Raw genomic sequence first — 18434 nt, forward strand, 5'->3', positions numbered from 1 at the left:
GGTAGTAACTGCACTCCGCCACGCGAGCTCCGCATCCCCGCGAATCCCGCGCCCCGGGCCGCGCCGGCAGCCGGCCCCTCCGCGGGCAGGTGCGCGAGCCTGCGCGCGCCGCGGCCGCCTCCTCCGGCGGGTCCCTGGCGCGCCGGGCCGGGGCGGCTGCGCGCACGGCGCCGCTCCACCAACCCGCTCCCCGCAGGTCCCTCGCTCGCTCTCCATCCCTCGCCGGCGCTCGCTCGCTCCCCCCCGCCCTTTGATTGACAGGCAAGATGTCGGTGCGGAGCGAGGCAGGAGCGAATGCAGCAGCCGTCAGCCCCGGAGCCCGGCGGCGGCAGCAGCAGCGCGAGGAGGAGACAGCAGCCAGCCGCAGTCGCCGCCGCAGCCGCGGGAGCAATGCGGACAGCATCTTGAGGACGCGCTAAAGCACCCCAAACGGTGGACGATGCCGTGTCACTGCAACTGGGAGGGGGGCAAAGCAGATTTTTTTTGACATAAAAGCCAGCCAGCCAAAAATATATACATTTGTCCTTCACGGAGCCGGTGTGTAAAGAGTGAGCGCTGTTTGCCCTCGCCTCCTCCTCTCCCTCCTCCCCTCCTCCTCCTCCTCCTCTTCTCTTTTTCCTCCTCCTCCTCCTCCCCCTCCTCCTCCCTAAGTGTACAGACAGCATCACATCACCTGGTTTGCTTCTGAGAAACAGCATCCCTCCTTTTCAGGGACCAGAGACTCAGAGAGAGGAGACATTCTAATGGAGTCTGCTTGATACCCCGAAATAAAATAATAAATTTTGGCTCTTGTCGCCTCCTCCCACCCCACCCCCTCAACCCTGTGTGAGATGTTGGGTTTCTTCTTCATGAGACATTGTTGAGAAGTCGCAGTGGCTGGAGAGCGTAGGGGGTAGACTACCTCTACTCCCCCCCCCCTTTTTTCTCTCTGGGAGGAGGAGGAGGGGAAGGGGGCTTGCCGAGCAAGCGATGGATGAGGAAAACATGACGAAAAGCGAGGAGCAGCAACCTCTGAGTTTGCAAAAAGCCTTACAGCAGTGCGAGTTGGTCCAAAACATGATAGACCTGAGCATCTCCAACCTGGAAGGGCTTAGGACCAAATGTGCCACCTCCAACGACCTCACACAAAAAGAGATCCGGACCCTGGAGGTAGGTGTTGCCTGGGGTGGGGTGGGGGGGAAGCAATCTTTCCTTCCCTCTCCTTGTTCCCCACCACCCCCTTTCCTTTGATTCTGTTTGTTGGGGGGCGGGAGGGTGTGGGAGGGTAGCAAGGTGGGCACGATTTGGTTTTCTGTGATTTATCTTCTTTGCAAAACCTGCTCTGGTTGTCCCTTTACTGTACCGCTGTCGTCTACGCTTGGCTGGGTGGTGGTAGTAGTAGTAGTAATTGTGATTCCTTATGTATTATTATTCTTGCGGCTGTTATTATCATTCGCTTCCTCTCCGAGGAGTGAGTTCTCTCTTTTTTCCGCTTGTGGATTTGTTTATATGCCACGGGGGCTTGTGTGCTGGGTAAGGCATTAAGGCGCTGCAGAGAACCCACGTGACCTTGCGCATTCTGCAGGTGGTCAAAAGGTGGTTTTTGCTCGCAGAATGGAACTGCCTATAAATATAGACCTCTTCTGCCCTCGGCCTCCTTTCCAGCCCCGCTTTTGCCCCTTGGATTTTGTTTTTGTTTTTGTTTTAGTTCGGTGGTATACATGTCAGGAGGCAAGATGCAAAAAAAAAAATCCCCATTGAGCTCCCCGTTTCCAATCAAATCGTTTGATGCAGGGAGCTGTTGCAGGCCTGAAACGTGTAAAAAGATAACAGAAAATATGCCTGGATCAGCACACGCAAGTGCTGTGGGAAAATACTCTTGAATCTTGGTGGGAAGGCGAGGAGAGGGGTCCCGGGAGGAGTCATCTCTGGCGAGTTGTAACATTGTCTCCAACAGAACTTAAGGGGGAGTTTGAAGCAGTTTTGGGGGGTGGGTTGGATGCAAAGTTACTCAGAAAGAAGAGGGCAGAAATTATTTCTTCTGAAGGCCATTTGGTCAAAGGAGGAAGGTTTCAGGAGCCTCTGAAAATGTCTGGTGTGCACATAATCATTGGGCATCCACGTTGTTGGAAACATCTGAAGGGTTCCACTCACTTCTTCCTCAAAGCAGCTGTACACATGGCTTGATTAAATTTGGGAACTCCCATTAGCTGGCATTTGCTGAGGGTGGTGGCTGTGGGACTGGGAGCGAAGGAAAGGGGTTCTCCCTCTGGTGAAGTGGGCATGTGTGGTGCTGGGAAGTTCCCTCTGTTTCCAGCCCAGGAGTTTCCAAGGCCTGAACTCTTTGGTCCCTGCTGAATCTTTGAGCCCTGTGCCCTCGTTCCAGCCTGGATAAGCACCACTCTCTGATTCACTTTAAAGTCTTTTTTTTCTCTTCCATGATTTTAACTTTGGCTGCTTGTCAGCACACAAGGTCATCAGTTTGAAAGTGGAGTATGTTTGTGTGTGTGTGTGTGTGTAATATGCTGTTTGCTACCCTAGAGTACATGTGCTCCTGTCATGTGGGAAAATGATCCTCAGAAGTGAAATAAAATAAGTGTCAAGAGGTATCAGGAGTGGGAACTCTGTTGGGAGGCCAAGTATTTTCTTTCTCAGAGCTTTAGGGGAATAGTCTAGGCTAAGACTTGTTGCTGGAAGAGAAAGGGTGGGATGCCCTGGCCCAGCCTTCTGTCTCTGCATGAGCAGGGCCCAAAGTAAGATTCTGTTCAGGACTGCAGGCAGTGAATAAATAAGTAACCCAAAGGGCTACCTGAGTCCTCTTCTGGTCCTTTGAGTCAGGAGTCCCAAGTGCACGTTCGTGTATTCCTGTGTAAGTTCCTCTGGTTTTCTTTTCAAATCTTTTCAACATGGCCCATCCTCTGATAGCTCCTTGGATGATGGTGATGGTCACAGTGGACTCTGGACTCCGTGGCTTCATTCCTGCCCAGTGGTTTTCTTTGAAAACCGGGGGATGGAGTTGCAAGAGGTTGCAGTTACTCGTAGTGCATCTGGTGGTTAGTTTCCTGGTCCCAGGATGCCACAGAGCATGCCCAACAACCACTTTACGCATATTGCACAGGGCTGGGTCTCCAGCAGTCATGCCAGTCTATGCTTCTCGGGGCCCTGGGGCAAGGGTAGGCCACTGAGGAAGGGCTGGTAACTCCAGGTGCAGCCAAGTCCTGCTGAACCTTGCCTAAGCATTGGACCGAGGTTCTTTATCCCCCAAACTGTCACATTTTGTATATCAAAACCGCCCGAGGGAGCTTATTAAAAATGTGCATTCTCAGCCTCTAACCCCAGAGGTTCTAATTCAGGTGGGACTGGGCAGAGTGGGGGGAAAGGGGGAAGGCCCAGGGATCTGCATTTAAGAAACATTCAAGGTATTTCTGATGTATGTTTTCACATCGACACTCTGAAAAATACCCACCTATTAGGAGATAGGGGGCATATTTCTGCAATTTGATGGTGAGAATTCCCTGCTCACAAGCACTGAAGTAAGCAGTATATTGAACAGACCATCCCTGAAAACTGTGATAATAAGCAAAATTTAGTAGCATGCATATGACTCCATGGGAACAAAAATATACAGAATGGACTGAGCCTTCCAGAAGTGTCCTGCATGATTAGGGAGACAAGGCTAATAATATAGGTGTGAAATAATGATCAAGTCCAAACAGCAAATGATATGGGAGGGCAGCATGTGGGTCTTTGAAGAATATGTTCAAACTGCATGAAATGGAAAATTCAACCACAGTGTTCAAGTGAACAGTGGCTTCTTTTCCTCGTGTAGCAACAAGTCTGGAGAGAGATGGCTGCTTGAGTTGGTTCAGCTGAGATAGTAACATCGGGGCTGATGTCTCTTTGAGTTCTCAGTGGCCTCTTTCTAATGGTTGCAAGATGGCTCTTGAAGCTTTAGCCATCACACCCAGGTTCAAGGCAGGGATGAGGGGGACCAGGTGAGGAGTGTGCAGGGATAAAGAGTTCATGTCTTTGTTTCGCTTCCCCAGAATACCTCCTGCTACCTACAGTACAGATGATGTTTAAGTATGGCATCTTGGCCAAAACTTGGTCAGATGGCAATGCTGGGAGCTGGGGAAGTAGGAGCACCATTGTGAGTGGTTTAGGTGGGTCATGGTCCATTGCCTCGGTTGACTTGTCACTGCATACACATTCAGGGTTCTGCTGGCATGGAATAGAGCAGGAAGGAATATTGGGTGGACAGTCAGCAACATTGGCCATGGCATGTTATCAGGAGGTATTTGGCAGAGAAGAAAGACCATGAGCTTTGGAGTTAGACCAATACAGTTTTAAATTGTAGCTTTTCTACTTAACTTTATCTTGGGCTAGTGATTTAAATTTTCTGACCCATGGTTTAATTTTTGGCAAAATGGCAAGAAAAGAATAACATTACCTACTTCAGTGGTTATGAGGATTGAAAGGACATTTTCAAGGGTCTAGTGCTATCTCTAGCACAGCCCGTGGGGGCTGAATAAATGATAGTTATGATGATGATAAGGTTAGCATTACGTGGTGTGGCATAGATGACAGGGAAGGGAACAGCTTAGATCAGAGGGAGAGAGGGAAGAGTTTGAGCAGCATTTCCAAAGTATGTTCTGTGCAACCCTAGTTCTGTGGGCTATTAGCATTTTTCATTCTTCCAACAAGAAATCCAGGCACTGTACTGGATGCTGGTGGTCAACAAGTACTCTGAAGACAAGATGAATTCCTTGGTTGATACGTCTGAGAAAGGTTGCGTTAAACAAAGGGAAACAGAGACTTCTCAGAGCCTTTACTATACCAAATATGGGCATGGTGACTCCAAGAGAGGGTAGAGACCTTTTTCCAAGGATATTCCCTTGGGATTGATGTTCCATAGAATACACCCAGGGAAACATTTGGCAGAGCAGTTAGGGTAGCTTTCTTGGTTGGGGAGCTGGGGACCCTGGGTGGAGAGAAGGATGGGGAGGGCTTAGATCACAGCAGGTTGGGAGAGTCTACTTGGCAAGAACAGCCAACCAGCTAAAGGCATTTCATGCCAGTTCGTGCCTTTGTGGGGCCGCAGAGAGACCAGTTGGTCCAGAATGGAGAGTACCTGATAGAGTGTCATAGGAAATGAATTTAGGTCACAAACTCTTGAGATCTGACTAAGGACAAGGGAGTGAGACTGACAAAGTTTCACTCCTTTGAGGAAGGAGGTAGAAGTCTTCAAGGGTTTCGGAGTGAATATGATAAAAATTTGTTTAAAGGTTAGTCCCAACTTGATATAATTTTCACATGTCCTAGAAACATTCTTTTCTTTTCTTTTTTTTAAGATTTTATTTATTTATTTGACAGAGAGAGACACAGCAAGAGCGGGAACACAGGCAGGGGGAGTGGGAGAGGGAGAAGCAGGGTTTCTGCTGAGCAGGGAGCCTGATGCGGGGCTTGATCCCAGGACCCTGGGATCACGACCTGAGCCGAAGGCAGACACTTAACTACTGAGCCACCCAGGTGCCCCGAAACATTATTTTCTATTGTTTTTTTTTTTGACATTTAAAAATGTAAAAACTATTCTGAGGTTTTGGGCCTTACAAAAAACAGGTAGTGGGTCAGATTTGGCCCATGGTTGATAACTAGTTTGCTGATCTCTGATCCATAGGGTGGAGCTATGGTAACCCCCCCCCCAAAAAACCCAAAATAAAACCAAAATAGGATGGGAAAAAGGGAGGATCATGGCATGATCAGCAAAGGCCCCCTAAAGGAGGTTTTACTGACTTGAGGAAGCAAGCCGAGACCTATCTGGGGATTGCACCAGGAAGAGGGAACAGCAGATGCAAATTTCTTGGGTGAGAATGTGCTTGGCATGTTATTAGAACAGCAAGGAGACCACTGTGGTTGGAGTGGAGTGAGTGGGTGGGGAAGGGGTGAGGGGCACCATGGGAGACAGAGGCAGGTACCTGGTCATAGAGGGCTTTGATAAGGTACTTGGATTTTATTCTAAGTGTGAACAGGGAGGTGACTGATTTATGTTTTTAAAAGATCCTTCTGATTGCTGCAGAGAAAATAGACTGTAGGGGGTAAGAATGGGAGCAGGGAGACAATTTGGGAGGTTAGTGTGGAAACCAAAGCCAGGAGTGACTGTGCTCTGGACTGTTACGCTGGTTGAGGGGATGGGGCAGGTGGCTGGATCCAGAAGGTCAGGTGCACAGGAGGTGCTCGTGAATTGGATATGGGGAAAATAAAGGATGGAGGATTATTCCTGGGTGTTTGGCTTAAGAACCGAGTGAATGGTGGTTCCTTGATTTGAAATGTGAGGACTAGAGGTGGAGTAGGTTGGGCTTGACAGTCCGGTCCTGTTTGGACATGTTCCATGTGTCAAGTAGACAGCTGGGTATTGGAACCTACAACTCTGAGGAAGGCTAGAGATACACAATGCACTTAATATGTCAGGAACATCTCATATTATTAAATATTTTTAGTGGCTATGGAATTTTACATGGATGTACCATAATTTAACAAATCCTACTGTCAGATGTGTATGTTTATAACTTTCCATTATTATAAATAATACCGTTGTAGACATCCTTGTGGTCTGAAGCAGTCCTTCAATTCCAGGGGAATTGCTGAATCTAAGGATATGCAAAGTTTCAGGACTCATGACAGGTTTTGCCAAATTACCCTTCACCGGCCATGTGAAAAGGGCCTGTTTTCCCCTATCCTCAGTATGAGTTTATGCTTTTTTTTTTTTAAAGATTTATCCACTTATTTTTATTTATTAAAAATTTTTTAAAATCCACTTACTTGAGAGAGAGAGGGGGGAGAGAGAGAGAGAGGAGGGGGCAGAGGGAGAGGGAGAATCTCAAGCAGACTCCCCACTGAGGGTGGAGCCTGATGCGGGGCTCAATCCCACAACCCATGAGATCAGGACCTGAGCTGAAACCAGATGCTTAACCAGCTGAGCCACCCGGGCGCCCCTGGGTTTATGCTTTATTTTATTTTTTGGTTGCCTATGTTTTGATGACTGAGAGCTCAGGTTTAAGGAGGCAATTGCCTCAGGTTAGAATCTTATCTTTCCTGTTTCTAGTTGGGAAGGGTCTGGGGACTTGTGGACCCAAGAGGAGTACTTGGTTTTCTACATGAAGCAGCCAGCCTGTGAAGACCTAGCCTCACCCTTCTGCCTTGTTCTCATAAAGATATGGCGGGGTGTGGTCTCACAACTCTGAGTCAGTGGAGAAAATTATTTCTGAAGGGTTCTCTCTCCCCTCTGGGTTTTTGGAGTGGATTCTGTTATACTTCTTCCTCCAATGGGTAGAAAATTGGGGAGTCTTTCTCCTCCCCCAGAGAATCAGTCATTTTCTGGGCTCCCACCCACTGGGCTCCTGCTGTTGGGATCTGGCCTTCGTCCTCACCCTCAGAGTGCCACTCTGGAGCTGGGGAATGGGGAAGTGTTGAGAAGCTGAGGAAGACAAGGGACACATGGCAGCTGGGATGGAGGATGGAGAAACCGAGGGATGGGGAGGAGAAAGTCAAAGCAGAGAATCATTGTCTGCAGGGTTTCTATGACCCCTGTAACACTTCTCCAGTGGGCAGTGACTGCAACGGTGGTTGTTCCTGTTTTGCAAGTGAGTTTACTGAGGTTCGGAGTCACTGATTTGTCCCAAACTGGAGGCTAAGACAGCCACAGAGCCAGGAAGAGGTTTCCTGCTGTATTTTGGGCTCCCCAAAAGGTGGCATAGCCTAGAAGGGAAGAAAGGAAGACAAGAGCAAATAGAAGGCAAAGGGGACTTGCAGGTGATCATGGTGAGGTGGTTGGAGGTGACAACTCTTGGGTTAATGAGAACCAGCATGGTGGCATACTCTGTGTCACTCAGATACTTTCATTTCATGGGTGGTTTTTATAGATGAAAGCTATCGGGGAGAAATGTAGAACCAATGGAGACAAAGCAGAACATCCACAGAGACAAGGAAGGATGAGAAAAAGAGAAGGAAGCAGACTCAGGATGTCCAGCCACTTGTCACCTTGGCTATTGACCAGTTGAAGCATGGTGACTTCTGACTGAAATGTGCTGTTGGTATCAAATACACACCAGGTTCTGAACTCTTAGTATGAAGAAGAGAATATAAAATATCTCATTAATCATGTTTTATATTGACAACATGCTGCCATGATGTTATTTCGGACAGATTGGGTTAAATGAAATCTGTTAAAATTAATTTCACCTGTATCTTATTACTCCCCCCCCCCCCCCGAGGCTACTAGAAAATTTTAAATGACACAGGTGACTCACTGTATATTTCAGCTGGACAGTGTGGCTTTTGGCCATTGAGGTGATTTCTCTGTTTTGCCATAATAGAAATCTTGTTCTTGGTACAGACTGAGACTATGCCCCCCACCCTGAGGAGTTACTAGGAAGCCATTTTTTAAAGCAGTGGGTGTGTTCCAAAGATACACACCCTCAGTTTCCCTGGACCGGTGAGATGAAGACTCAGAAATAATAACTTAATTGAGTCTCTAGAAATTTTCGTGGATGCTTAAAGCAGTATAACCTAGTGATTAGGTAGGCTTGGGATCTGCCATAAGATTGCTTGGATTCCAGTCTGAGTTCAATATATACTAGCTAAGTAACCTTGGGCAAATGAGCTCTTCTTTCTGAGCTTCAGTTTCCTTGCTTATAAAGTTAGGATCATGCTGATTACATGGAATTGTGCATTAAGGAACTGAGCTGGGTGCTTGGCACATGGCAAATGCTTACAGCATTCCCCCCCAGTAGGTTGGCATGGGGAGGTTAGGGCATCTCAGCCTTCCAGGGGGTGCCATCCTTGGGTGTATCATTCATTTATTCAGTGAATCTAACTGAGCACCCAATGTGTGAGAGCAAGGTGTGAGAAGAAGAAACCCATAGAAGCCTTCAATGGGATAATGGCACACCTGCTGGGCTGCAGGTGACGTAAGTGAACAAGATTCTGATACTAGGTCTGGATCTTTGAATTCGCCCACAGATGACTCACTTCCCATCAGTGCCTGGCAGGCTTTAGTCTTTAAACCATGTGTGCTCATCACAACTCTAAGTTGGATAACAGTTCTGGGGTTAGGTCTTGTAGCTCCTGAACTTCTCTTAAGCTTATGTGGTAGAAAGAACCGTGGTATCCAGTTGCTTGAAAACTGTATCATCTCAAGGCAGGAGGACCCTTAAGAGGTTGGCTAGGCTTACCTCTTGGCCAGTGTCCAGCTTTGGCATGGTGATGTGGGGTGAGGCAGCCTTGTAAGACAGCCTTTAAAAAAATCCTTTTTTTAATGGTGGTAAAATAGACATCACATAAAATTTATCATTATAACCATTTTAAAGTGTGCAACTCGGTGGCATGAAATATATTCACAGTGTTGTGCAACCATCATCACTATGTACCTGCAGAACCTTTTCATCATCCCAGATAGAAATTCTGTACCAATGAAAACAATAACTCTCCCCAGCAGCATGGTAACCTCCATTTCCTGTCTGTATGAATTTGACTATTCGAGGAAGGTTCATCCACGTTGTAGCAGGTGTCAGTGCTTCATTACTCTTTATGGTTGACTAATATTCCCTTGTACGTAGAGACCACATTTTGTTTATCCAGTCATCTATTGATAGACACTTGAGTCATTTCCGCCTTTTGACTATGGTGAATAATGTGGCTTATAAACATTGATGTATAAGTATCCATTTGAGTCCCTGCTTTGAATTCTTTTGGGTATATATCTAGGAGTGGAATTGCTGGGTCATATGGTGATTCTATGTTTAATTTTTTTTTTTTTAAAGATTTTATTTATTTATTTGACAGAGAGAGACACAGCGAGAGAGAGAGCACAAGCAGGGGGAGTGGGAGAGGGAGAAGCAGGCTTCCCGCCGAGCAGGGAGCCCGACGCGGGGCTCGATCCCAGGACCCTGGGATCATGACCTGAGCTGAAGGCAGACGCTTAACGACTGAGCCACCCAGGCGCCCCTCTATGTTTAATTTTTAAAAAAGATTTATTTATTTTAGAGAGGCAGTGTGTGGGTGCAGGTGTGAGCATGGTGGGGAGGGGTAGAGGGAGAGGGAGAGAGGATCTCAGGCGACTCCCTGCTGAGCACAGAGCCCGACGTGGGGTTTGATCTCCCGACCCTGAGATCATGACCTGAGCTGAAACCAAGAGTCGGATGCTCAACTAACTGCATCACCCAGGTGCCTCTCTATGTTTAATTTTTTGAGGAACTGCTATACAATTTTCCACAGTGGCTGCACCATTTTATATTTCCACTGATAATGTACCAGAGTTCCAATTTCCCTAAATCCTTGCCTATACCTTCTATTTTCTCAAATTAAAAAAATTATTTTTTAAATTATAGCTATCTTACTGGGTATGAAGTGGTATCTCATTGTGGTTTTGATTTATAATTCACTAATGACATTAGGCATCTTCATGTGCATATTGGCCATTTGTATATCTTCTTTGGAAAAATGTCTATTCAAGTTCTTTCACAAGACAGCCCTTTGGTTTGGGTGAGTTATAATGGTTAGAATTATTCTCCTTCTGTTGAGTTGGATCTGCTCTCTGATGACTTCTAGCCTTTGACTCTACTCTCTGGAGCAGAGGGAATGAAGCCACTCCTTTTTTGGCTGAAAAAAAAACAGTCTCAAGAAGAGTCTGCATCTAGATCTGGAACCCACCAGGTAGAGACACGAGAGAGCTGGGCCCACAGACCCCTGACAAGTCTCTGACCCAAATTTGGCAGCCACCACCTCCCTGCTCTGTTCTGTGTTAGTTCAATTACAGAATTCCAGAATCTGGGGTCATTGGCAATGGCAAATTTCCCTTTTCCTGTACATCTCTCCTAGTCAGAGTATCATGCTGCTCAGAAGTAGTCATGAATGTTTCCCCATGTGCTCAGCCCCATGGTGTTCGGGCAGGGTTGGGCAGCTTGGACGCAAGCAATGAGGCAAATAGGTAGAAAAAAGAACTCATCAATCAAGTGGGACATCCCACTGGGGCTTTGTTTTTATTAGGAGGCAGAGCAAGTTTATTTTATTTTTTAAAGATTGATTGATTGAAGAGACAGAGGGAGAGAGAGGAGAGGAACCCAGGGAGAGGGAGAGAGAGAATCCCAAGCAGACTCCATGCCCAGTGCAGAGCCTATTGTGGGGCTTGATCTCACGACCCTGAGATCATGACCTGAGCAGAAACCAGGAGTTGCACACTCAACTGACTGAGCCACCCAGGCGCCCCAGGAGGCAGAGCAAGTTTAGATGCCACTTTTTATATTTTTACCTTTATCTGGCTTGGAGAAACAGTGCTTTGTGATAAACCCTAAAAGCAGTATTATTATTTTCATATGTTGCTAGATTTAATCCATAAATATTTTGCTAAGGAATTTTGAGTCTGTGTTCATGAAGAATATCGCCTGTGGTTTCCTTTCTTGTACCATCTTTGTTTCAGTATTAGGGTAACACTGGCCTCATAAAATGAGCTGGGAAGCGTCCCTTCCCCTTCTGTTTTCTGGAAGACATCGTGTGCACAATTGGTGTTATTTCATCTTCACATGTGTTGAATGCTGATAGAATTTAGCAGTAAAACTATCCGGACCTCGAGATTATTATTGCTATTTTTTGTGCATGGAAATTTTTAAACTACAAATTCAATTTTAAAAATGTATTCTTGGGTGAATTTTGGTAATATGTGGCTTTTAAGGAATTGGTACATTTTATCTAAATTAATTTACATGCCTAGAGTGCTCATGGTATTCCCTTACTATCCTTTCAGTGTCTGTGGGATCCTTCATCCCTGATGTTGGTAATATGTGTTTTTTTCTCTTTGACTCTTTGCCAGTCTGGCTAGGGGTTTATCAGTTTTATTTGTTTTTTTCAGAAAACCAGGTTTGGGCTTCATTTATTTTCTCTATTTTTCTGTTTTCACTTTGACTGGTTTTTGTTTTCATTATTATTCCCTTCCGCTTACTCTGGGTTTATTTTGCTCTTCTTTTTCTGTTTTCTTGAGATAGATGCTTAGATTGTTGATCTGAGATCTTTCTCCTTCTCTAAGTATTTATCATCACAAATTTCCCTTGAAGGACTACTTTAACAGCATCCCACAAATTTTGATTATATTGATTATATTTTCATTTCTTTTGTTTCTTCCTCTTTGATGCATGCATTCTTTAGACACGTGTTAATTCCCAAGCATTGTGGTTATTTTCTGGTTTAATTCGCTTAGAGTCCATGAGCACATTTTATATAGTTTCAATTATTTTAAAATGCTTATGACCCAGAATATCTTCCCGCTTGGTGAACGTAACATGTGTCCTTGAAAAGAATGCGTGTTCTGCCTTTGACAGGTGCAGTGTTGTATAACCGTCAATTAGATCCAATTGGTTGATGGTATTGTTGAGACCCTCTATATCCTTGCCGATTTTCTCTCAAATTGTTTTATTGATTACACGGAGAGGAGTGTTGATAGCTCCTATTATCATTGTGGATTTGTCCAGTTCTCCTTGCAGATCCATTAGTTTTTGCTTCATGCACTTTGAGTTGTTTTGTTAAGTGTATACACATTTGGGATGGTTATTTTCTTAGTGACTTGACCTTTTTTCATTATGTAAAGTTACTATTCATTCCTGGTACTTTTCCTTGCTGTGAAAACTACTTCTCTGATATTAATACAGCCACCCCAGCTTTTACTTTTTTAGGTTTCTAAAAAATTGAGGTAGGGGTGCCTGGGTGGCTCAGTCGTTAGGCGTCTGCCTTCGGCTCAGGTCATGATCCCAGGGTCCTGGGATCGAGTCCCACATCGGGCTCCCTGCTCAGCGGGAAGCCTGCTTCTCCCTCTCCCACTCGCCCTGCTTGTGTTCCTGCTCTCGCTATCTCTCTCTGTCAAATAAATAAATAAAATCTTTAAAAAATAAATAAATAAATAAAAATAAAAAGTTGAGGTAAAATTCACGTACATAAAATTTCCCACGTTAACTGCTTTACAGTATGCAATGGAATGGTTTTTGGTATATGCTTCATGTTGTACAGCCATCACCCTTATCTAATTCTAGAACGTTTCCATCATCACAAACACACACACAAATACCCTGTACAAGCACACCTCGGTGATACTGCGGGTTCAGTTCCAGACCACTGCAATAAAGTGAATATTGCAATAAAGTGGATCGAATGATTCTTTGGGTTTCCCAGCGCACTTAAAAGTTATGTTTACACTACACTTTAGTCTGTTAAGTGTGCAACAGCATCATGTCTAAAAGAGCAATGTGCATATCTTAATTTAAAAAATCCTTTATTGCTAAAATATGCCAACCATCATCTGAGTTTTCAGCAAGTCATCATCTTTTTGCTGGTGGAGGGTCTTGCCTCCATGCTCACGGCTGCTGACTGATAGGTTGGTGGTTGCTGAAGGTTGGGGGAGCTGTGGCAATGATGAAGTTTGCTGCATTGATTGACTCATCCTTTCATGAAAGATTTTTTTGGTAGCAGGCAATGGTGTTTGATAGCATTTTACCCACAGTAGAACTTCTTTCAAAATTGGAGTCTGTCCTCTCAAGCCCTGCTGCTGCTTTATCGACTGAGTGTGTGGAACGTTCTGAGTGCTTTGTCCTCGTGTCAACAGTCTTCACAGCATCCTCACCAGGAGTAGATTCCATCTCAAGAAACCATTTTCTTTGCTCATCCATGAGAAGCAACTCCTCATCTATTTAAGTTTTATCATGAGTTTCTAGCAATTCAGTCCCATCTTCAGGTTGTACGTCTAATTCTAGTTCTCTTGCTGTTTCCACCCCATCTGCAGCTACTTCCTCCACTGAAGTCTTGGACCCCTCCAAGTCCTCCACGAAGGTTGGAATCAACTTCTTCCAAACTCCCATTTATGTTGATATTTTTACCTCTTCCCACAAATCACAAATGTTCTTAATGGCATCTAGAATGGTGAATTCCTTCCAGAAGGTTTTTGATTTATTTTTCCTAGATCGATCAGAGGAATCACTGTCTATGGCAGCTATAGCTTTAGAAAATGTATTTTTTTTTCTTTCTTTTCTTTTTTTTTTTTAAGTAGGCTCCATGCCCAGCGTGTAGCCCAGTGCGGGTCTTGAACTCATGACCGTGAGATCAAGACCTGAGCCAAGATCAAGACTCCAGACACTCAACCAACTGAGCCACCCAGGTGCCCTACAGAATCTATGTAGGTCTTAAATAATAAGGCCTGAAAGTTGAAATGACTCCTTGGTCCCCGGGCTGCAGAATGGATGTTGTGTTAGCAGGCATGAAAACAACATTAATCTCGTACATCTCCACTCTATCAGAGCTCTTGGGTGACCAGGTGCACTGCCAATGAGCAGTGATATTCTGAAAGGCATCTTTTTTTTTCTGAGCAGCAGGTCTCAACAGCTGGCTTGAAATATTCAGGGAGTCTTGTTGTAAACAGATGCGCTGTCACCCAGGCATTGTTGATCCATTTACAGAGCACGGGCGGAGTAGATTTAGCATCATGCTCAGGGCCCTAGGATTTTCAGAATGGTAAGTGGCTTCCACTCAGAGACACCAGCTGCATTAGCCCCTCACAAGAGAGTCAGCCTGTCCTTTGCAGCTTGGAAGCCAGGCACTGACTTCTCCTCTCTAGCTACCAAAGTCCTACATGGCATCTTCCTCTGATAGTAGGCTCTTACATCGACACTGAAAATCTGTTGTTGGGCGTGGCCACCTTCATGGATGATCTTAGCTGGGTCTTCTGGAGAGCTTGGTGCAGCTTCTACATGAGCACCTGCTGCTTCACCTTGCACTTCTGTGTTATGGAGATGGCTTCTTTCTTTAAATCTCATGGACCAACCTCGGCTAGCTTCAGACGTTTCTTCTGCAGCCTCCTCACCTCTCTCAGCCTTCACATAATGGAAGGGAATTAGGGCCTTGCTCTGGGTTCGCTTTGGCTTCAGGGAGTGTTGTGCCAGGTTTGAGCTTCCATCCAGGTCAGCAAGAAGGCTGTTCTTTTTTCTTTTCTTTTCCTTTTTTTTTTAAGATTCTGATTTATTTATTTGGCAGAGAGAGACACAGCAAGAGAGGGAACACAGGCAGGGGGAGTGGGAGAGGGAGAAGCAGGCTTCCCGTGGAGCAGGGGACCCGATGCAGGGCTCAGTCCCAGGACCCTGGGATCATGACCTGAGCCGAAGGCAGATGCTTAATGACTGAGCCACCCAGGCGCCCCAAGAAGGCTGTTTTCTTTCCTTATCATTCGTGCGTTCCCCAGAGTAGCACTTGTCATTTCCTTCAAGATCTCTTCCTTTGTGTCCACAACTTGGCTAATTGTTGGTGCAAGAGGCTCAACTTGTCAGCTTTTGATATGCCTTCCTCACTAAGCTTAATCATTTCTAGCTTTTGATTTAAAGTGATGAGACGTGTAACTCTTCCCTTTACTGGAGCACTTAGAGGTCACTGTAGGGTTATTAACTGGCCTAATGTCAATATTGTTGCATCTTATGGAATGGGGAAGTCTGAGGAGAGGGCGAGAGACAGGGTAACAGCTGTTGGTGGAGCAGTGAGAACACACACAACAATTAAGTTTGCCATCCTATATGGGCACGTTTTGTGGCACACCAAAACAACTCCAGTAGTGACCTCAAAGATCACTGATCACAGATCACCATAACAAAAATAATGATAATCAAAGTGTTTGAAAAAATGTGACACAGAGACACCAAGTGAGCGAATGCTGGTGGAAAAATGGCGTCCGTAGACTTGCTCGACACAGGGTTGCTACAGACCATTAATTTGTAAAAAAACACAACATCTGTGAGGCACAATAAAATGAGGTGTGCGCATACCTGCTTATGAGCAGTCAATCCCAATTTCCCTGCCCCCATCCCCTGGCAACCACTAATCAATTTTCTATGGCTATGTTTTTCTTCTATTCTGGGTTCTTCACATAGATGAAATGATGCAATATGTGACCTTCCTTGTCTGGCTTTTTTCACTTAGCACAGTATCTTCAAAGTTCATCCCTTTGTAGCATGTGTCCATACTTCATCCCTTTTTATGGCGGAATCAAGGTCCATCGTATAGGTTTATCCATCCATCAGTGGACATTTGGGTTGTGTCCACCTTGTGGCTATTGTGAATAGTGCTGCTGTGGAGGGGTGCTTTGGGAGTAAACTGATTTTCCTTGGCCGGAAACTAAAGAAATGTTCCCAGGTTCAGGCTGGAACACGGTAAGAAACTCTGGAGTTGGAAGTTCCTTGCATACATTTTGCAATTGTATGTGATGGTCTGTATGACGCTTTCCTGGAGCTCTTGTGGGTGCTCATCAGGTTATAGATGCCAGGTAATGAATGGTTAACGCAGACCTCAGAAATAGAAGTCATTAAATAAAAATGTCATTTTAAAGACATTTATAGACATCAAAGCAAACCATATTCATTATAGGAAAAATAGAATATGTGCTGAATTAAAAAGAAAAATGCACGCACTTCTACTCCCGCCACCCACGGATGAACACTGTTAACACCTTGTTACAGTCTTATAGGCTTTCCTTCATACAAACATGGGTTTTTATGTGACTTTTAAGAATAACTGTATTTTATATATTTTGTAGTCTCCTCTTTTCATCTTAAAAGTTGATTTAAGATGTGAATGTTTCTCCCTGTCAAGAGCATTTCAAATGACTAGTAACATTCCAGCATAAAGAGAGAGCATAATTGAGTTGACTGCCCACCTGTGGTGAGTTATTTGGCTTTTTTCTTATTCTCATAAACACAGCCTTAATGATTACTTTCAAAATGAAATCTTTGTGAAGCGCTTCTATTTGGTTCTTTAAGAAATACACAGAGAAGTAGAATTCCTGCATGCTCATAAGGCTTTTCCTGGTTTCCGGCCTAATGGTCCTTTAGAAAGATCCCTGTTTATAGCCTTCTTAGAGTTTTCAAGAGTCTGTAGCTTTGTGTTTTCAGGAATGACAACTGTAAGAGGGAAATGTTTCCAATAAATCTGCGACTTAATAAAAAATACAGAAAGTCACTTTACTGCATCTGTGAATCAACTTGTAATGAGCTGAGAAACTTGAGGCAAGCCCGGTGTTTGCAAATGCACCCTTTCTGCTGAAGGAAAGACGGAGTTAGAATTAGGTCATTGATAGGGAAGCCTAACGTAAGATGAGATCTTTTCTGAAATGACATGGGAGAGGGATGCGCGTGTTACAGATGAGGTTTCTGAGGATCACACAGTTGGTTGATTTCTGGGACCAGGCAGGAAAGGGAAAGGGGAAGGAAAATAGGCTAGGGGTATGATACTTGGGAGGTGACATCAAGGCCATGGTTAACTGGAGAGCCCATGTCCCATTGACGGATATCAATGTTGCTGGTGGATAGGATTTAGGCCTGATATTGTGGGATGTTTCCATTTTCCAAAGGAACCCCCAAATCAAAACTATAAATAAAAAGCAGATGTTGTCTCATTGTTACCTGATCAAGAGCTTTACCATTCCCCCCCTTTAATTCACACGTGTGTGTCTATGTTTAAACAGTAGTGAATGAGGAAAAAGAAGGTACAGATGATCAACACCACTGAAATCAATTGTGAACACCAGTGGTTTTCTAATTGTTTTTCAGATGTTTTTCTCCCAATCCCACCCATCTATGGGTTGTAAAAAATTAAGGTCATCCTGTTGAGCCTGGAGAAGCTAGGATGACAACGACCTCTGGATTTTGTGATCTTTGCTTATTTTCAGTCTACAGTGAGAGCAAAGTAAGAGTTGTGACTGGGGCCACACACACACACACACACACACACACACACACTTTACACCTTTACAAAAATAGGGAGAAGAGCATAATGGACCCTTAGGTACCCGTCATACAAATTCAGTAATATGAAATTATCACCAATAATTCCTATCCCCGTCATCTGTAGATTATTTTGAAACAGTTCCTAAACCATCATAGCATTGCATCCTCAAAAATTTCAATGTGTATTTCTTTTTTTTTTTTAAGATTTTATTTATTTATTCATTAGAGACAGAGAGAGAGAGGCAGAGGGAGAAGCAGGCTCCCAAGGAGCAGGGAGCCCGATGCGGGACTCGATCCCAGGACCCTGAGATCACGACCTGAGCCGAAGGCAGACGCTTAACCATCTGAGCCACCCAGGCGCCCGTCAATGTGTATTTCTAATAAATACTTAGTACCCTGTTTTAAGCATAATTGGATGACTTATTGCACCAACAACTCCTTAGTCAGATATTTCCCTAAACTACAAATCAAAATAGCCATCCACAAAAGAAGCTGTGCTTTCTGAAGCAGCCACAGCAGAAGACCTTTGCCTTGCCCTGGTTCTGTGGGCATTACTGAAGACATTCTTGAAAACCAGCTTACAGTCACTTTACAAGCAAACGAGTCTCTTTATTTATTCTTTACCCTGAACGCTTCATGATGGCTGTTGGATTTCCC

At 44.8% G+C, this 18434-nt stretch overlaps 1 protein-coding gene across 1 annotated transcript in view; it reads left to right on the forward strand.

Annotated features, from left to right (window-relative positions):
* Nucleotides 1-222: 222 nt before the first annotated feature.
* Nucleotides 223-18434, forward strand: part of KSR2 (kinase suppressor of ras 2) — a 364696-nt gene continuing 346484 nt past the window's right edge. The window contains exon 1 of the mRNA XM_081802115.1: nt 223-1149. Within this exon, the coding sequence (XP_081658241.1) occupies nt 970-1149 (180 nt within the window). The 5' untranslated portion in view covers nt 223-969. The remainder of the gene's footprint in view (nt 1150-18434) is intronic.

The sequence above is a fragment of the Leptonychotes weddellii genome, chromosome 13, assembly GCF_054177405.1.
Source record: "Leptonychotes weddellii isolate Sample4059 chromosome 13, ASM5417740v2, whole genome shotgun sequence".
Classification (NCBI taxonomy): Eukaryota; Metazoa; Chordata; class Mammalia; order Carnivora; family Phocidae; genus Leptonychotes; species Leptonychotes weddellii.